This window comes from Dipodomys merriami, unplaced genomic scaffold, assembly GCF_024711535.1.
Source record: "Dipodomys merriami isolate MVZ:Mamm:240054 unplaced genomic scaffold, mDipMer1.0.p SCAF_70, whole genome shotgun sequence".
Taxonomy (NCBI): domain Eukaryota; kingdom Metazoa; phylum Chordata; class Mammalia; order Rodentia; family Heteromyidae; genus Dipodomys; species Dipodomys merriami.
In genome coordinates, this window is record NW_027206291.1 from 6,748,124 (window position 1) to 6,768,951 (window position 20,828).

Below are 20,828 nucleotides of genomic sequence, written 5' to 3' on the forward strand. Positions count from 1 at the left end.
AGTGGGTAGCATGCTGCCCTGGGCACCTACCTCTCCTAGGACACTCTGGTCTGCAGGACACTTCTGTGCCTTAGCAGTAAACATTCTTTCTTGCTTTCAGAAGGTCTGGCTATCTTGTGGTCCTCCTTACTGAAGGGATTTCAGGCATGGTCCACCACACCTTGCTTCACCATTTTTCCATCAATGTTTAGAGTATTAGAAATCATTTTAGCAATTTGTTTTATGGAAATAACAAATATCCTTGTATTGCTAAGTGCAATGTTTCCCAAGTCTCATGAGTTACAGATTAGTGTTCAGTTTAATTCACCTGAGATTAGGAAAACATACCTTTCTGGAGAATTGCGGTTAAATGTTCTCCTAGTAGCTGTTTCTCCACACAAGCAATCAGTGGTTTTCTGTAAAGGCAGAACAGAACAAGTGTGAGCAAAACCAGAGTCTGGTTAGCTGGCAGAGGTGAGCAAGTTAAATCTGGTACAGTCAGCCTGCAACCAGGCAGAGCATAGGCCAACGAGCAAGCTTTTCCTCACACAAACAGGCAGCAGCATCTTCTACCAGCAGTTCTAAATCCATGAGTGATGAGCAATATGCACAGGTCCACAAGTGGGCCCAGGTCTGACAGGTGGGGTTCAAGAAGGTAGGAGCTGGGTTGGCTGGCAGGCATATTTGCTCTCTTCCTCAGACGGGGGCTTCTGGCTATGGCCCCCACCATGTGGCACTTCCTGTCACTTGCTGAGGCAAGTCTGGTGTCCTAGGGAATGAACAGGGGAATTTGGTCCGACCTCTGCACGAGTCATGATGCTGGCTTGGCAGCCTGGCTGTTCCTGGGAAGTGGCACCTTTGAGCCAGTGCTCAGGAGTTCGGGAGTTTGCCATGGTGACCATCTTCTTAGAGCTCAGATGCTGGCCTCACTCCCATCTTCCCACCTCAGTTTGCTTTCTTGTCTTGACATTGCTTCTGTTGTCACCTTCCACAGCGTGGAAGGGAATGGCAGGTGAAGACTCTGTAGACCCAACCCACCATCATCCTCTTGTGACTTCACCTGTCCTTAACTAACCCTCTGCTGACTTCTGCAGTCCTTCCCTCTGCCTGTACATTTTTTCCCTTATCTTGCTGAGCAGGGTCCTACTTGTGGTGGACACTTGTCTGAGGTCTGAGGCATAAGCCTGTTAAACAACAGAGCACTTGCAAATCTGCCACGTTCACTAGGTGTAGAAATCTTCTTCTTGGCTTATTTATTGTCCACAATTCAATTTTTGTTTTCTGGTTCTTTTCAGAAGATTAGGGGCATCTCCTTATTCTCCCAAGAGCTACTAGTCCAGGGAATCATCCTAATCTTTTATGTCAAAGCTTATGAGGAAATTTTTTTTTTTTTTTTTTTTTTTTTTGTCGGTCGTGGGGCTTGAACTCTGGGCCTGGGCGTTGTCCCTTAGCTCTTCAGCTCAAGGCGAGCGCTCTACCACTTGAGCTACAGCGCCACTTCCGGTTTTCTGGTGGTTTTATTGGAGATAGGAGTCTCACGGTCTCTCCTGCCCGGGCTGGCTTTGAACCGTGATATGAGGAAATTTTTTTACGTTCCAACTTAAGTATCACTGTAGCCTATAAAGACAGAGCTGTCGTTTCACATTCAACTCCACACATGGACAATGCGTTCAGAGAGGAGACTGACTTGCCCATGGCGATGGGTCATGAGTGGAACTGGGTCCTCTGGGGACCAGTTGGGCACTTCCGCACTGTCTTCTGAGGGCTACTGTCCCTTTTTTCTTCCACCACGAAAAGGAAGCGTGACAATGCACCTCACCCAAAACAATCCTGTCCTCACCTAGCTTGGCTTTGGGCTGGACACCCAGGACCATAGTTCCTGCACATGGTATGTGTGAACACAACTTCACCTGTGAAACATGCTGTTTTTATATTCTTGGTGTTTCTTCCGTGATCTGGTCCCTCTTCTTCCTCTTGCCTGTCCGCCATCAAGGGCTCAGCTCCACCCAGCCATCACATTGCTTCTGTCCCTTCTAGCCCATGACTGGGTCTCCATCCCTTCTTCTCATCATAGCAGGACATTCTCTGGCACAAATACATGACCTCTCCTGTTTTACTTTCCTAGTGACTCATCAACCTCAGGTCTTAAAATTTCTAAAGCCAGAAATGAAGATGTGGCTCAAGTGGTAGAGAATAAGCCTTGAAAGAGCGAACAGACAGGCCCCGAGTTCAGGCCCAAACACCAACTGCCTCATTAACATCCCACCTTGTCACTGTCAACACGCAATGCCTGCTGGAATCAGTTTCTGGAAAACTCATGCAGCACTTATGGGAGAAGTGTGATTTGTAAGCACAGAGTAAGGACAAATGGTAAGCAGGCACCTTTAAGAGCGAGAACACTGTGAAGGTAGTCTTAGATAAATGAACAGAGACACCACTGACTTCAACAGCAAGCTGGGTAAACACAAGCAAAACGCACTTACTGTGTGCTGTGGTCCAAGTAAGTGATCACACGGTCTCCTTCCTCTTCCAGACGCTTACTCACATGGTTAAGGTATTCTGGAACCTTCCAAAGAAGAGATTTAACACATCAGTAGCAAGATTTCTGGACTGTGGACATGGCTCAAGTGGTAGAGTGACTGCCTAGAATGTATAAGGCTCTGAGTTCAAATCCCTGTTTTGCCAACAAATAGATTCTCTGAAATTCTTTTCTTCGTGAAATACCAATAACAGTAATTTTTAAAAAGCACAGTGTATGAGAAATCTGAAAGACAAGTGGGGACAGGCGGATTGAGAGTATGTGAGAAAAGCATAGTGGGAGGATGAGGCTCCACCTTGTTCCCTACTTACCACAAAGCATAGGGGATGCCACAGGCAGCCTTTCACTAAGGCCCACAACAGGTTTAAGCCCCAGTGCCCACTGCCATGCCCAGACCAGGCTTAAGGCTGTCTGCAGAGGACACCTATCTATGTGGCTGCAGAGGCCTCCAAGTGCACCCTGCAGGTCCAGGAGTGAACAGATCCTTTGCCCCTGACAGTCATGATGTCCCTAGCAGATGTGAAACCTCTTTAACAGAGGATCCAGAACCATGGTCAGGGTCTGCCCTGCTGTCCCTTGGTCTGCCTCTAGACTAGGTTTTCCTGTGTAGCAGAGGCTATCAGATGACCACTGGCTATCAGTTTGCTATTCATACTGTGCAGGCTTTCTCACATGGATGAAAATGCAAATAGAGACCACTCTGCTGTCTCACCTCTCTCTCTTGCATTAATCTTTGGCCTTCTGCAGCATACAAACAATTAGTCTCTTCCAAAAATTTCAGTTCAAACGAATCTTTATATACCTGAAAAAGGAGCAGTTATTAATCAGTGTCAGCTGAGTGGGCAGGTGGCAACACATACTCCCCAGCTTCTTGTGCCTACCACACAGCCTTGGCTTTTATGTGTAGTTGGTATTTCTCTTCAGCTTATCACCTGATTTTTACTTTCATTTTTGGTGTGTTTTCCATGACAAAGTTATCACTTCTAGGTTGTCATGTTTACCAATCTTTCCTTTTTGTGGCTCCTGACCACTCCCTCCTCAAAGGTTAAAGAAAGTCCCATCTGTATAGCTAATACTTGTTAGTCCACCATTCCCACCTGCACCACCCATGGGCACTGAATGTGGCCCCAGGGGGTGCCTCACTTGGAGATCCGAGAGCATGCTCAGCAGGCTCCGCAGCAGGCTCCGGTCCACAGCCTCACCACTCCTCTCCCGCTCGATTAGCAGCAGGATCCCATCGATGGTCTTACTCTGTACCATTCTGTCACTGATGATATGGTTCCTGAATAGCTCCAGCCCCATGTCCCTGTGCAGACAGCAATAGAGAATCGGGCTTTAGTTTTGCCTCTTCCCAAACCCAGCTGTGTTATGGCATTATCCAAAACAAATGCTACTAGCTGCTAATTCTCTCTACACCCAGATCTTGAAGAGTCTTCTTTAAATATTCTTATTTTGAGCCAGTCCAGGATGCCTCACATTGCTATCCTAAAGGCTTTTTCTGGAGAGGTCAGGCCAACTAGTGCCCAAGGAAATCCTAGGAAATCCTAAGATATCCACATCACATAGGCACTTGAGAGACCACAACTGTACAGACCACAGGCTCCACACTGGGGGAACCTGCTCCACACCCACTCTTGCACCTGTCATTACCAGAACTTCTCCTTGGACTCCTGAGCTCTCTTGTAATTTGTCCTTTCTCAGAGCGATCTGAAATCTGCGAGTTCACCAAGCTTACTCAGCTCACAGTCTGAAAATTTTGGGAAGGTAATTCAGCAGCCAGAGCCACCTTCCACGAACCCTGTCTGATAAGGAGCTCTGTACTGTGCTGGCACCACTCTGCTGGGCCAAGGGCCATTCACCAGAGAGAAGGAATACAAGGCTCTACTGAGCCAGATGCTCACCAGAGAGAAGGGAGCATGGAGTTCTGCAGGACATATGTGCGGTCCAGAAACAGGAAAATACTTCTGATCATGATCTGAGGATCAGAAAGAAAAATTATTTATTCACTCATTTAACAAACTATTCAAGATTACTTTTGGACTACCTTTTGCTACCTGTCTTGAATTTAGCTTTTTTTTTTTTTAATATGGAAAGAAACCATGCACCAAGACACTCATTTTTGTCTGAACTTTTCTTCCTTAGCATTTGATTTTCATTTCTTTAAAACAGCTCTGACTGTGGAGTTTAAAGCATTCAAGTCTAGAGGATCTCTTTGGAATTTTCTGATTGATGTTGAGTCTTTTAGACCTGGGAGTGGTGCCACCTTTCTAGAACTTATCTCAAGGCTTTTCGGCACCTGTATACACTTGACTCTGATGCCAGCCGAGCAAGGAGAATGTGGACAGTGAACCGTTCTGTGTGGAACTGAGCAAAGGTCTACTGTGTGGTAAGATTTGTGGACATGTAAACACCTTCCCCAGCAGATGTTTCCATTTCTTAGACCCAACAGGCATGTATCCCAGAAGAGAGACATTCAATGCCTCCTACTAACCTCTTTTAGAAAACGAGAGTATGGTTTACTTGTAAAGCTCTGCTTATTTTGGTTTCCCTCATTTAGGTCACTAAGAGCCAGGCCATACTAAAAATTTACATGAGTGAAATCCAGAGTCAACACATCTGTGCAGTCTAAGATTTGTCATGCAGCTGAAACAAAGAACTGGTTCTCAGAGCAATGTCTGAGAGCTTAGTTTATCATCCCTACATATCAAAACCAAACGCTGATCTGCAGCTGACACTGGCCAACACCCCTGTCCTGAGCCTGTTACAAGACCTCAACTTCCCATTCAGATCCACTGATCAACTCTGCTGTTCACTGCTCTGTGCTTTTACAGCACCAAGGAGAATTTCTACTTCTCAGGTTGGGACCTGCACATGCCTTCCTGAGGCTCTGAGGGAGGCAGGAGGCAGCTTTGTGGGGCTGAAAGCAGGTGGAACCTCAGAGATTCCAAGTACTTTCCCTCTGGCCAGAGGAGAGGCTTGAGGCTCCAAAAGGCAAAGTGCAAGTGTGCAAGAAGAGAGCAGAAGCCGCAGAGGCTCTGCCCTGGCTGAGTGCAGGGATACACGTCACACACAGTAAGCACTGACAGAAATCCCCAGACCTACCATTTGTCTGCAGTGATCTTGCCAGCACGTGTTAATCTTCTTTAGAAATAAAACACTGTCTAGTGAATCTGTGCAGACCTGCTAAGGAAACTTCAATAAAGCATAAGCTCATGCAATTGTGCAACAGTGGACTTAGCTCCTTCCTCCACCAAACATCAAATTCTAGCAATCAGAATACTAACGACCATGCATCTGAATGAAGTCCTATTTCTAAACAAATGGTATCTGGAGGTCTGAGAGACACCAGGGAGTGGCCTCATCCCTTCACCATATGAAGACGCAATGAAACAATCTCATCTAAGAACAGATGCAGAATCTGCTAGTGCTGTGACTTGGACTTCCAGCCTGCAGACTGTGGAAATAATGCCTGTGGTTTATAAGCCACCCAGCCACCCAATGGCCTGTGACCAGCAGTTCTCATTCATGTAACTCATAGCCTGTATTACTTCTGTGCTGCCCGAGCTCTCTCCCTCCCTTCACTGGAACCTCCCCACCCATGTTACCTTCAAGTCCCATTCAGACCCTGCCAGCTGAAACAAGGAGCCGGGAGAAATAGCACCAGGCGCCACTCCACAAATGGAATAGGATGAGCTAGCTCCTCGAGTTTATGCCTGGCTGGGAAATCAGGAAGCAAGGTATTAATAGGAACGAGTAGCTGGCAGGGAGAGAATGACCAAGATTTACTTCTAGTGCAATGAAAACTTTCTGTAACACTAACATGAAGTTACTTCATGGCCAAACTCTACATCTTCAGCTAGACTTATTTATCTGGCCTTAAAGGCCAAACAGAACAGATTCCCTAGAGCAAGGACCTCTCACAGGCCCTCTCATTTGATCTCACCAGGCTCACTACAGCTGTCTGGATGCAAAGAGCTGGATGTGTTGGGCTATAGCCTGTCTGCCACTTGCCAGCGTTGACACAGGTTGTGTCAAGGAGCTCATGTATGACACCCAGAGCTCACGTGAAGAAACACAGAAACCCTCAAAGGGAGAAGAAACTGGATCAAGTGTGGTATGCTCAGGACAGACAATTCTTACATCAACCAGAGGGGCCCAAGGGGGGCCAGGGGTGCTGGCTAGGCTCCTAGAAGGGAAGAAAGCTCAGGAGACTGTAGGGGGCAAGGGTGCCTCTACTGCCAGTGATCCTTCCATTTTATTTCCTTCGTCAAGGAGCCCAGAAAGAAATTCAGAAACAGTGAGGCCCGTGCTGACCCTTCAGGGGAGTCTGTGAAAGTGTGAGGTTCCCGTTTATACTACACAAACAATCTGAAAAAGGCAAACCAGAAGCCATCACAATCATTTAGCAAGGTGTGAGTGATACCTCATAAAAGGTAAGATGGCTTAAGAGTCATCTGACTCTAAGCATTGAACAACAGCCATAGTGGGAGATCTGGCAGGTTCCCAGAGTCCTCATGGAACACGTCCGCTGTGTGAAGAGTTATGGGTCCATGGTGAGACCTAGGAGGTTCCTAGAACCCACCGTGGCCTGCCTCAGCAGAGTGAAGAGTCACGGGCCTCAGGATGAAGACCTCAGGATGAAGACCTCGCAGTTGCCAAATCCTTGACAGGATTAACTGACACCAGTCAATCTAATACTACCTTGCATCTTGGGTGTTACAAATCCCTACACCAAAGCTGTACTTGGCGCATCACCTGCTTAGATGTAAAATGTGGAGTGCCTATTAAATGAGTGACACTCCCATAGAAGAATGCTGTAAAGCCCCAAGGAAAAAGTACTGAACAGTGAACTAGTATCACACAGTGTAGCCTTCCCTACATTCCACTCTTAGAGTTTAAATCAACCCAAGACTGGCAACAGTGAACCATTCTAGATGCCAAGACTCACAAGCAATGAGAGACACTGTCAGTTTATCCCAAAACAGAACTCAGCAGCGACTCACCTCACCGCAGAGATGAGCCAGTCCTCTCAAAGGACTTACATGGCCTACAGGGGAGGCAGGCCTTCTAGAGCAGAAATAATGTTCATGACAAGTGGCAAAAAACCCTAGCCATCCAGATAATGATTATTATTTTTTTCAGTTGTGGGGCTTGAACTCAAGAGCCTAGGCACTGTCTCTCAGCTTTTTTGCTCCAGGCTTGCACTCTACCACACCGAGCCACAGTTCCACTTCTGGTTTTCTGGTGGTTAATTAGAGACAAGAGGCTCATAGACTTTCCTGCTTGGGCTGGTTCTGAAGCACGGTCCTCAGATCTCAGCCTCCTGAGTAGCTAGAATTGTAGGCATAAGCCATCAGTACCTGGCAAAATGGCTAATTTTCTTTTCTTTTTTTTTTAAAGAGAAGGCAAACCCACATGATGTACACTAGGCTGGAAGTGTGCCAGGCCAGTGCCCACATTCTGAACACACTGGCCAATCAATTCAGATGCTAGCCTGGTGTAGGCCTCCTTGTTCCTTACAACATCTGAGAAAATCATCACACGACGTAATGTCCATCCACTTCTGGCTGTGTAATTAACATGCCTCTCACTAGTCACCGTAGTGCACAAAGACAAAAATCCATGATTTGCTGCGGCTGAGCCCCAGCACTTCCTGGGACTACTGGCCAGCTATGTGTCAAGGGTCATTTCTTCCCCAGGAAACAGCTCGTATGGGTACAATGCTGCAAGATGTAGGACAAGTCACAAGACACAGGCCTGCTCATCCCAGCAAGTACTCTGGACATGCTGTTGTGCATCTGGTGAGATGAGCAGTATCTCTACCAGAAGTCCAGCCATGGTTAGGCATACAATGATGAGGACCCACCCAGTGGAACCTATGGGCAGAGGCTTCTGTTGGGTTCCATGTTCTCCCTCTTGCTGACTTCTAGGAATAGCAGGTGAAACTCAGCACTGCCTGTGGGGGTGAGGAGAAGGGCTGCTATGCTGTATAATGCAAGTTTTGTCAGTTGTATTTATAGGTTTAGACTAGGCCAGCTGGTATGTCATCTATGAAGAACCCCCATCCTGTACCACCTTGAAAGGGGCAGGAGGTGCAGAATTTACCAGATGCAGGCATTGGCCCAAGAAGTGATAGTGCTGTCCATCTGAGTCCCAGAGTCCTTTCTGTCTTGATGGCTCCACCCCATCATCTCTGGCCTCAACACTGGCACACTCTTAACAGCAGGCAGCATGCTTGTGGGAGGCAAAGAACCATGACTGGGCTTCTTGTGGAGCTGTCCCTGCCGAGGGGTTAAAATCTATCTTATTATTCTGCCAAAGTGATTTTCTCAGAAAAAGTTAATTTTGTTGGATTCTTTTTTTGGGGGGGGTCCGGTAGTGGGGCCTGAACTCTGGGCCTGGGCACTGTCCCTCAGCTCTTCAGCTCAAGGCTAGTGCTCTACCACTTGAGCCACAGCACCACTTCCGGCTTTTTTCTTTTTGCTTATGTGGTGCTGAGGAATCGAACCCAGGGCCTCATGCATGCAAGGCAAGCACTCTACCACTGAGCCACCTTCCCAGCCCTTTTGTTGGATTCTTGCTTAGAAAATCTGTAGCTAATATCAAATGTTCAGTCAAGGCCAACTCCTCAATGACACACATAAAGCCAAATCTTCAACTTGGATTCTATCAGTCTCCAAATTCTGGGCAAGACAAATTGCTCAAGGTTCTCTAAGATACGGATCTTGCCACAACACATTGCTGGCAAGCTAAGCTGTATGTTTTTCAAGGTGCAATTCAGTATTTCACTCTCTGGGAGACTTGTCTAATTTCTGCCTGCAGCTCACAGCTGAGTGTGTCTGAACTGATGCCTTGCCACTAAGGATATCTGATATGCTAGTCTTCTGTCATAGCATCATAGAGCTACTGCAACAGTCAGCCCTGCTTGAAAGGGTAGTAATCAGGCATGGCAGTCATATTTCTATTACCTGGGCCAGGATCTTAAGACAGAAAAACAAGATCTTGCTGAGTGAGTTGGGTCAAGATTTCAGTCCATGAAGGGTGGGACTGCAGGAAGAGAATTCAAATGGGTCATTAAAAAGCGGTTTTCAAGCCAACTCGATTAGAGCAAAATAACACTTTGATGGAGGCTAGCATCCTGGAATGCTGTGGATGAACTCAAACACAGACCAGGCTTCTGCAGCTTCAAACTACAACAGGGTCCCCAAATGGGACAAAGGCCCAACACCTCATACATGTCTCCCGTGATATGTGGACACCTCACACATGTCTCCTATGGTAAGTGAAAACTTACAGGGTCCAGAAGGACTTATGGCTGTGTCTCTCTAATATGTCCTTGCAGTCTTTAGAGTGCAGCTTTGCCAGAAAACTTCAGAAGTAGGATGATGACAAGAAAAACATACTCAGTCAGAAGAACACCAGAAAGGGGCAAGTTCTAGCCACCTCATTTTGCAAACAAAGAAAAGCAGTCACAGTACATTTTCTGTAAAGATAGAAGCTCTTCTGATGCCCAACTGATAGGACTTGGCAGCTGTGGCAATGTGGAGGACAGGCACCAGACTGAGGACGGATTAAAGTATGTCAGGAACAGGCCAGACAAGATTTAAGTTGCTCAAGGACTTCCCTATGGACATTAGCCCCAGATGGTGTGGTAGCAATCCTAAGATGCCCTCTGCCAGTCCTGAGAGGGCGCCTTGAATAAGTCTCTCTCCCCAGCTGTAAGGAACACCTAGACTGAGCGCCACTACTAGAGACTTGGTCACTGCAGACTGTGCGGGTGGAGTAAGTGCTGCAAGAAGCCCCATGACAGTGATATGGGAAGCTTCTTGGGCTAAGTGATCCCACTAGAGCCAGAAAGAAAGTAGGTACCAGGCAGGTGCCAGTGGCTCATGCCTGTAATACTAGCTACTCAGGAGGCTGAGATCTGAGGATCATGGTTCAAAGCCAGCCTGGACAGGAAGTCCGTGAGACTCTTGTCTCCAATTAAACACCAGAAAACCAGAAGTGGTGCTGTGGCTCAAGCAGTAGAGTGCTCACTTTGAGCTAAAGAGCTGAGGGACAGAGCCCAGGCCCAGAGTTCAAGCCCCACAACTGACCAAAAAAAAGTAGGGACCTTGTACCTACAGTGCCATAGAAAAGAAATCTGCTACTCATCTGTGACCCACCCTCAGGGAAGGACCATGGACCATTAGACCCTAAGCAAAGAAGTAGATGAACTGTGCCTGACTCCTGACAAGACACACCAGGAATGGATGGAGATTGGGGTGGGGGAGGGGGACTGTAAATTTGTTACAGTTTAAAAACCTAATACAGGGGTTTTTTTCCCCCTAAAACAAAGGACAATTCCAACCTTTACCAAATAGTCCAACAATTAAAGGAATGTTGACCTCCTATTCATATCAGCAAGTAATCTAAATGCTAAGGATTTCACTTAAAAAAAAAAATCAATGCTAAAAACAACCAAAAAACCCACACTTGGGCTGGGATACAGTTCAGCAGCAAAATGCTTGCCTATCAAATGCAACCTCCTGGGTTTAAGCCCCCGCAACAAAAAAAAAGACAAAAACACAAATTTTTAAAAATGCTATCACATATGAAATTGAACCTTTTTGTTCTATAAATAACATAAAAGCTGTGGTTTTAATGTTAAGGACACTGGCCCTTTACCTTCTATAGTTCAGGTTTAAGAAACTTAGGTAGTGAACAGAAACTGCATGAGCCACACAAAGGATATTCTCTGAACGGTAGGATTTGTGCTTGAACGTGGTCTTCGCAGACCTGGCGTAGCTGCTTGTAGAGTGTTGGGGAGACTTTGTGAGAGCAAAGATTTTCAACAGCCTAAAATGAAAGAAAAAAATGAATTACACCCAACACAAACAAATGAGTTCCTTGAAAAATTCTGTACCCATCTCCCCACCCCCCAAGTGCTGACCAGAGGGGCTTCAACTCTGGGTCTGAGAGCTGTTCCTGAAATTTTTTTTTTTTGCTTAAGGTTAGTGCTCTACCACTTGAGCCACAACTCCACTTGTTTTTGTTTTTGTTGTTTTTTTTTGGGGGGGGGGATAATTGGAAAGAAGGGTCTCAAGGATTTCCTGCGTGGGCTGGCTTTGAACCATGATCCTCAGTTTTCAGCCTCCTCAGTAGCTAGGATTAAAAGTGTGAGCCATGGGTACCTGTATAATGTTTAACCTCCTCCACCTCCAGCACATTGGTCATCTGTGAACAAGCCCAGAACTCCAGGTACAATTGAGCATGTGCACTGACTGCTGGATACAGTAAGTTTGGTAGGATGGCAGGAATGAATCAGTAAGGATCTCAGGCCTGATGGCAGCCTGGAGCCCAGAAAGCAGGGGCAAAAGGACCTTTAAGTTCAACAGTCACAGGACATCAGTACAGGTTTGGATCCTACAGATGTGTCTAGAAACTCCACTCCAATTCTCTATTCTGAGTAGGGAGTATAAGTTTATCCTGGTTATTACAATGGCAAACAGCAGTTCAAGTTTCTTTTCCCCAGGTGGGGATTGGGGAGGAAGGGACAGCCCTCTTCACTCTAATGGTCAGGGATTCTGCTGTGCATAGGCCAAGATGGATTTATTCTTGTTGATTTGCTGAAGGCTACATATGTAAATTCACTGAAATTTTGTCTCAATGAACCTTTTGAAGCAATTTTTTGTTCCTCAAAGTATTTGTCCATATGAAAAAAATAATGCATGTACATTCTAATAAAACTTTGTTTAAATCTCATTTACATGGCAAAAGTCTGAATTTAATGTAATATTATCATAAATAGAAATAAATTTTCTTCTGTCTAGTTTTGTTTTTTTTTTTTTGTCGGTCGTAGGGCCTGAACTCTGGGCCTGGGTGCTGTCCCTCAGCTCTTCAGCTCAACGACTTGAGCCTCAGTGCCAGTTCTGGCATTTTCTGCTTATATGGTGCTGCAGAATCCAACCCAGTGCCTTATGCATGCAAGGCAAGCACTCTAACACTGAGCCACCTTCCCAGCCCTTATGACTAGTTTTGAAGCACTTAAAAAGTATGCCAACAGACAAAATGGCAATAATATAGAGAATTTATAGGATCTTCTCCTAGGAAAAAATGTAAGTTAAAGCTGTATCTATACTAATTCTATCAATTAACACGGCACGCACCTAAGTTACATAAGCACCGTGATTACTACACCAAGGAGAACATGTACATAGTTACAAGGATATAAAGAAAGTGTAAAACTATTTTCAACATTACCATGTATTTTCTAACGACTTTATGTTGTCAGTATTACAAAAAACACACTTTCCCTATACATTTTATCTTAGCAAGAAATAAAGGATTCCTTGTCTCCTCCTTAGTCTTCTATTTCCTTTTTTTTTTTTTGGCTTACGGCTGGCACCTACCACTTGAGCCAAACCTCCAGTTCTTTTTGCTGAATAATTAGGGATAACAGTCTCATGACGTGTCAGTTTATACTGGCATTGAACCTCAAATTTTCAGATCTCAGCTCCGCGTAGCTAGGATTACAGCTTCCTCTCCCAAATTACTGAATCATGTCTCAGTTTTGAGTCCAAGAGGTGGTAACTCTTGTTCTCCTTATCATCTAGATAACCTCACAACAAAGGCTTGCTCCAGCTCTTAGTCATTAGTGTATCCTAAAAACCTGGTTCTTAAAAAGTACATAAAACAGTGCTAGGAAGGTAGCTCAATGGTAGAGTGCTTACCTTGCATGCATGAGGCCCTGGGTTCAATTCCTCAGCACCACATAAGCATAAAAAGCCAGAAGTGGTGCTATGGCTCAAAAGGTAGATAGCTAGCCTTGAGCTGAAAAGCTGAGGGACAGTGCCCAGGCCCAGATTTCAGGCAGGCTCACAACCGACCAGAAAAAAGTAAATATGAGGAAATCTATTTTCTTTGACTACTATCAAGGTAAGCTTTGTGCTGCCTACCCTTCATGATACAGCAGTTTGGGAGGACCATTTTCTGAGAGACTCAATTCCAGAGCCCAGTCAGGATTCTTGTATGACGACACACTGTTAGGAAATGTGCTGAGTCAGAAGACCCCCAAGGCAGGCAGCAGTTCTGAAGCACCTTGTACTATTCAGGCACAGCCTTGCATGGAGTCTTCTTTCTGCAACCCACCTTTTTGAGATTTTTGCCTTACTCTAAGATCCCCCTAGGGACAGGGTGTGCTGATCCAGCCAAGAGCATGCACTTCAGGCCGTGTGCTGTCAACCATCATTCTACAGAAGTATTCTAACTAATAACCAGAGGCGGGCAGGCGGACGGGGGTGGGGGTGGTGGTGGGGGGCTGTAATAGCTCTGGTTCTCCTTGTGCTATAGGAAAACTCTGCTCACAGGTTCTTGCAGCAGGACACTCTACGAGCAGGTCATACCACGATGATGCGCCCATGTCTAACTGCTCAAAATACATATGGTGGTATCCAATGTCACCTAAACATGCACACTGCTGCTGCAAACATTTCAAGACCTGAACAATCGCTCCCATCCAGAGTGATTTAAAACACCAAAAGTCAAAGCCCCTACTACATGAAGGCCCAGCTGACTACCAAAAAACACTCAGTGGGTAGAAATGGCAAGGCACAGCCACAGCAACGTGGGACTGAAAGCACCTCCTCCACAAACACAACCCTGTTCTGAGCAGGCCTGGTACACCATTTCCACCAGGACCAGTCTGTCCCATGGGGAAGAAATGAAAACAGAGCATGCTCCCTCCAGGTTCTTGCCTCGAAAAGTAAATGACAACACAGAAAGAAATCAGGATTCAAACAGGAATGACCGGAAACTAATGTCTCCTGGGAAGAGGGAGAGAGGTGGTAAATATGTCCACACCAAGTTCAGAAGTGGACTAGAACCTTAGTTCCCGTGTATCTGTCAGGGTACACAGTGTTAGTTTTGTTAAGTATTGAATTTAACAAATGTGTTTCTATTAATATGTTGCTTTCTCGGGGCTGGGAAGGTGGCTCAGTGGTAGAGCACTTGCCTTGCATGCATGAGGCCCTGGGTTTGATTCCTCAGCACCACATAAGAAAAAAGCCGGAAGTAGCGCTGTGGCTCAAGTGGTAGAGCGCTAGCCTTGAGCTGAAGAGCTGAGGGACAGTGCCCAGGCCCAGAGTTCAGGCCCCACGACTGGACCCCCCCCCCAAAAAAAAAGAAAGAAGAAAAAAAATAATACGTTGGTTTCTCAATTCATCTATCAATGCGTAAATTTGTCACCATTTTTCTGGCATTTTTCACAGCACTGTTTTTTGTCATTTCTTTTTTGGTGCTAGTCCTAGGGCTTGAACTCGGAGCCTAGGCACTGTCCTTGAGCATTTTTGCTCAAGGCTAGCACTCTACCACTTGAGCTATACCTCCACTTCCAGCTTTTTGCTGGTTAACTGGGGGTAAAAGTCTTGCAGACTTTCCTGCACAGGCTGGTTTTAAACCACAATCCTCAGATTTCAGCCTCCTGAGTAGCTAGGATAACAACTGTGAACCACTGGTGCCTGGCTTCACATCAGATTTAATTATTCCACCAATACAATGAATGCTTGACTGTACAACCCAGGTCCTTCGCTGAAGTGACCTCTTTGAGAGACAGTGCAGTCTGTACCCAGACAACAGCTTGGCTCTTCTCAGAAGCCAGGCCTCCCAGAGGGAATTTCCGGTCTGAAACCATGCACTGCATTTTCCTCTGGCAGACTCTGGAAGTACAGTCTTTAGCTTCCTGTTGGCCATTAGGCTGACAAGAGGCTGAGATGCACAGGTGTGCTTTCTCATTTGAGTGGTTATTACACTAAACTTGGTCTTCTTTACAACACTTTCCTGCATGGCAGGTTACTGTAAAGGGCGATGAGTGTGTGGAGACTTCCTCCCCACCTCACCATGACCACACAGAAATACAGTAGCAAACAAGGTTCGGGAGACCTCTACGAGAAGGAAACTCAGGCAGCAGGCTCCAAGGCCTAGACAGGGAATGAAGAGTTCTGAAAACCTTTAAAACTTTCATAAGAACCAGTATTTCCACAAGATCTCTAGCAAGGAATAGACACCATTCTTAAGCAAATGCTGGGACTTGGTTCTGGAGCAGCAGGTGGGATGCATTGCCCACTGGGGGTCAGTATCCCAAATCCACTTTCCTTTCTGTTTGGACCCACCTCTTCTAGAGACCAAAGCAGCTCGTGCACTAGTGCAGTGCTCTCTGCAGAGCCTGGTGATGGTTGGGATAGAAGCACTCTCCTTGGGAAGAAAGCAGTGACTGTATCAGGGGCATGCCTATCCTTCAAAGGGACACCCAGGTGCTCCAGAGACATTATGATTTGTCACTGCATGGGAGGTAGGGCCAAGTATTTTCTCCATTTTGGGGGAAAATGATGAAGCAACTAATACCAAATGATGAAATCTACAGGCCAAAACAAACAATAAATACTAAGCCTTAGCCATGAGATATGCTTTACTAAACTAAAAACCTGACTGTTTAGGTACTGGGAGTGATTCTTCCTTTTCTAGTCAAAATGAAGTAAAAGGACTGAATGAATGCTTCTGCTTGGAAAAAAAAAAAACAAGCAAGCAAAAAAATGTATGAAGTAGTAGTTTTTAGGGACCAGACTCTGGGGTAAAAGACACAGTGATCTCTGGGAGACAGGGATGGAAAGGCCCCAGCTGCTCTGGCTTCATGAGTGCTTCATGCAGCCACGCACAGGGTTTCCAAGCTTTGTGCATTGCTGAGTAAACCAGCAAGGCAACTGGTGAAAAGAGATGTGGCCAGAGGACCCTGGAAATAAAAGAGCTCTCCAGGGACCAAGCATTCAGTAGCACATGACCAACACGTGGCAAGCATGTGGTAAAGAAACTACAAACACCAGAGAATGAATCATCCAGAAGGCTGGACGTTAACAGTATCCATGGCTCACATAGGGTATTTAGGATGGTCTGGCCCCAGTGGTGGGGATAATCAGCTTTGTACACAATACTGCTCTGGCCTGGTCTAACATAATCTAAAAGCAAAAGACCACACAGTCTCCAATTTAAATGTCTTCAAAACAAAAGTAAAAAATACTTTTAGGAATATAAACGTATCTAACACACCGGCTAAAGTTCAAGATGTCCATCATCTAATCAAAGATTACCAGACCCAAAAGAAATAGGAAAATAGTACCTATATGGGGAGAAGAAAAAAAACCCATAAGTCAGTCAAAACTAATACAGCACCACAGATGAATGGATCCAAAAATTGTGGTATCTGTACACAATGGAATATTATGCAGCCATTAGAAATGACAAAATAATGGCATTTGCAGGGAAATGGATGGAGCTAAAAGAAATCAGGTTGAGCGAGGTAAGCCAAGAGCAAAGAGACAATGGTACATGGTCTCCCTGATAAGTGGATGTTAAATCCAAAATGTTAGGTGATACGACAAAATTAACAGGACTTAAGAAACAAAGAACTTCCATTCATCTGGTCGAACCACTACTAATATCCCCATACTGCTGATCATATGTATGGTGTATATGTGTACACAGTTATATGTTATAGACCGTGATAGACAATTTGCTCCAGGAAAGTTAGAATGAGCTTGTGACTTTAAATGAGCATCATTATTCCACAATACTGTGAAATTTGGGAAATTATGTAATCACTTAATCACAATTAAAAAAAAAAAAGAACCTCGGGGAAGGTAGGGAGGGAAGGGATAGTAGGGGGAAAACAATAGAGGGGGTAACAATGCTCAATATGAAGTGTACTCATTACCTTACTCATGTAACTGTAACCCTCTGTACAGTATCTGTACAATAAAAAATTAAAAAAAAACTAATACAGAATTAGCAAACCAGGACAACAACAATAACAAAGGAAGTCCATGTGTTTAAAGGTTGAACAGACACAAAGAACTTCAAGACTTAGATTGAGCAGTAAAGAGAAAGACTTCAGCAGGTAACAGTAATAGTGATTAGGATGTGGTAGAGGGCTCAAATCCTGAAGACAAGAGGGAGTTGTGCACAAGGACAGAAACTGGAAGAAAGGAAGCTACTGGAAATTCCATTTTTGGTGGGTTAAGAAAACTTACTGTGTGTTTTAAGCTTTCCCACAAGGAAACCAAGTGGCTTCAGAAATATCTGAGGTTGGCAAGAAAGCAGGACAAGGTCAATATGCTTTAAAAAAGTGTTATTCCTACATAAAAGAACCAGAAAAAGTAACTCAAAATATTATTGTCAAGTATGTGAAATGATTAAGAAAAAAATCCACAAAAGATGCGTAAGCTCTTTACCATGAAAAAAGAGAGAAATGAAGACCTAAGTAAACAGAGAGCTAACCCTAGAATTGATTAGCAGATTCAAGTATGCTAAAACCCAAATTCTCTACACCGCTAGAGATTCTTCCACATCAGTCCTCAAACCCCTAGCTATCTTCCTGGTAAGTACTGGCAAACAAGTTTGAAGATTCATATAAACGTATGATGGAACAACAGTGCCAACAAGCTTCAGAGAAGGATGGAGCTGAGGAGCAGACACACCTATTTACATGGACAGCTGATCTTTGACAAGGAATCAAAGGCAATTAGGATACAGGTGGATGGGCTTTCAACCAATGGTGTGATGGCTGGACATTCACGGGGAAAAACACTGTACTTCACACATCACAGTATGTAAACCCCCTCTACATGCTTCACAAACCCACATGTAAAACAGCTCCAAAATGTGTACAAGAAACACAGAACAAAACTTTTGTGAACTTAAGAGATTTTAAAGACCTCTTAGGTGTGCTTTTAGTACAACTCATAAAAGTTAATAAACTAGACTTCAGAATTTGAAACTACTGCTCTTCAAGGACATAGTTAAGAGAATTAAGAGACAAGCCACACACTGGAAGAATTATTTGTAAGGCTGATAGAGGACTTGTATCCAGCATACTTAACTCACTACCCAATAATGAGAAGAACTTGATAAAACAAAAACAAACAAACAAAAAAGAACAGGCAGTGGTGATAGTGTAGTAATTGTGGTAGTGTAGCAGCTGCGATCATCTTGGCACTTGGGAAGTGGTGGCAGGAGGGCTTGAGGCTAGCTAGCCTGAACTTCATGTGAGTTAAAGGATAGCCGGGGCTAGCTACAGAGTAACCCTGTCTTACTAGCAACTCAAAAAGTAAAAATACAATTAAAAACTGAAAAAAGCACAAAAGATTTGAATGGATACCTCATTAAAGATGTATAAAAAAGCAAATACATGAAAAACTGCTTACTATCAGTAAGAAAATGCAAGTTAAAGCCATACTGAAAACCCACTAAACACCTACTAGAACAGCTAAAATTAAAAAGACAACACCAAATGTTGGCAAGGATAGAGAACAATTGAACTCTCATACAATGCTGGTAGAAATGCAAAATGGTGTGAACACTTTAAAAAACACGATATTGCTATAATTAAGCATACAGTTTCTGTACAGACTAAGTAATGTGTAGATATTTTCCTGAGAGGACTGAGGATATATGTCCACTCAAAGATTTACCAATGCTCTTGGCACCTGTGTTTACAACCTCAAGCCAGACACACAAATGTCTGCTAACCAATGAATAGATATATACTATCATGGTAAGTCACAAGAGATATATACCATCGTGGTAAGTCACAAGACCCTCAGTAGTAAAAAGAAACAAATGACTATCGCAGTATGTATCTATTTCAAAAGCACTATCCTAAAAACCATATACAAAAAAAAATTGGTAAAATGCAGTTCCACTTAGAAACTATAAAAGATCAAAATATCTACCCAAAGCCTATCAGTGGTGGCTGGGGCGGGACTTAGGAGAGAGGACTGACTGCAATGTGCTCAGATGCCTATGTGGGTGATGGAAATCCTCCAGACCATGGTGCAGGGAACACATCTGAACTCAACTGTTAAAACCTACTGGAGCACATACTACAGGCAAATTATGCCTCGAATAATGCGGATGTTAAAGACAACTCACACACTCAGACAAAAAGTGGACGTGTACATACCAAACTGACCTTAGGTGAAACCTGTGGGGCCACCTTGGGACAGAGCAAGTAAGCCATTCCCATTCTGGGAATGGGATCCAAGCGTAAACAGGAAATTTCAGCCTCGTATACACCCCATTTACGTGGCTGGCAGGTAATTTTAGCACACCTGTTTTTGTCTGAGATCAGGCCAAAATTCGGGGGTGGAATTTTCCACGTGAGGTCTCGCGTTTGCGTTCACAAAGTTTTAACTTTTGGTTCATCTCGGCCTGTCGGATTAGGGATGGTGTACTCAGGCAAACACAGTTCCACACCCTACAGCGCCACTGGGAATCCTGAGGGCCGTTACCCCACACACACAGAACGGGCTCCTTCCTGGATAAGCAAACGCCTGACACCACGAGAACTGCTCTCGGAAGCACTCCCGCAGCAAGATGTCCTCCTCGCCTCCCCCCCCCCCCCCACTCCACCCGCCTTCCGCCGGACGGCTCGCTGCGGAGAAAACCCGTGCGCGTTCCTTCCCTCGGGGGGAGGGGGGGGCGGGAAGCCGCGAGCCGCGACCGAGCGGCCGGGAGAGTTCGCGGCTGGCCCGCGGGCCGTGCTGTGCGGGGAGGCCGGCGCTGGGCGCGGGGCCTAGGCCCGAGGCCGTGGCCCGCCGCCACCCGCAGCCCGCCGCCCGTCGCCTCCCGCCGCCGCCCACCTGGTAGAGCTCCTCCAGGTTGTACTTGATGGACGTGCTACCCTGGATGGCACGGACCGCCTCGTGCAGCTTCCGCCACGTGTCCTGAGTGTAGTTGTCCGGCAGCCGCGGCCTGTCTGTGGGGAGATGGGGTCAGCGGCGGGGCGGCCCGGCCCGGCACAGGGCGCGGGGGCGCGTGGCCGGCGCCCGGCGGGGGCAGCGGGGGACACGAGGCCCGGCCCGGGTTGGGGGGGGCGCGGACCCCGAGGCGCCGACACTAGGCGGCCCGGGCGGCCCCGTCCCAGCGCGCGCCCCGCCGGCCCCTGCCTGCCCGCCCGCCCGCCCGCGGCGGCGCGCACCCACCTCGGAAGTTCTTGATGACCAGCTTCCTGGAGCCGCCCGCGCCCCCCGGCTTGGCGGGGCCCCCCGCCAGCGCCGCGGGCTTGGTAAGGCCGTTGGTGCGGCCCACGAGTGCCGAGACGCTGCCCTTCCGCGGGCCCTCGTCCGCCATGGCTGGGCCGGACGCCGCCCCGCCCCGCGCCGCCCGGCTCCTCCTCCTCCGCCTCCCGCCCGGCGCCCGTCCGAGTGCGCCCGGCTCCTCCTCCGCCTCCCGCCCGGCGCCCGTCCGTGCGCGCCAAGCTCCTCCTCCGCTCGGGCGCCCC

At 46.3% G+C, this 20,828-nt stretch overlaps 1 protein-coding gene across 2 annotated transcripts in view; it reads right to left on the reverse strand.

The window, feature by feature from the left end:
- The window catches only part of LOC138817641 (cullin-4A), a 38,688-nt gene extending 17,985 nt beyond the window's left edge, over nucleotides 1-20,703 (reverse strand). Inside the window, exons 1-9 of one of the 2 annotated variants that reach the window (XM_070008135.1) lie at nucleotides 20,530-20,701; nucleotides 20,188-20,303; nucleotides 11,252-11,356; nucleotides 5,621-5,689; nucleotides 4,420-4,493; nucleotides 3,662-3,824; nucleotides 3,231-3,320; nucleotides 2,463-2,545; nucleotides 328-395 (exon numbers count right to left, since the gene is read on the reverse strand). In XM_070008135.1, coding sequence (XP_069864236.1) covers nucleotides 328-395; nucleotides 2,463-2,545; nucleotides 3,231-3,320; nucleotides 3,662-3,824; nucleotides 4,420-4,493; nucleotides 5,621-5,689; nucleotides 11,252-11,356; nucleotides 20,188-20,303; nucleotides 20,530-20,677 — 916 coding nt within the window. In that variant the 5' untranslated portion in view covers nucleotides 20,678-20,701. Of the gene's footprint in view, nucleotides 1-327; nucleotides 396-2,462; nucleotides 2,546-3,230; nucleotides 3,321-3,661; nucleotides 3,825-4,419; nucleotides 4,494-5,620; nucleotides 5,690-11,251; nucleotides 11,357-20,187; nucleotides 20,304-20,529 lie in introns of both variants that reach the window. The other variant, XM_070008137.1, reaches the window with a different exon arrangement.
- Between the last annotated feature and the right edge of the window lie 125 nt (nucleotides 20,704-20,828).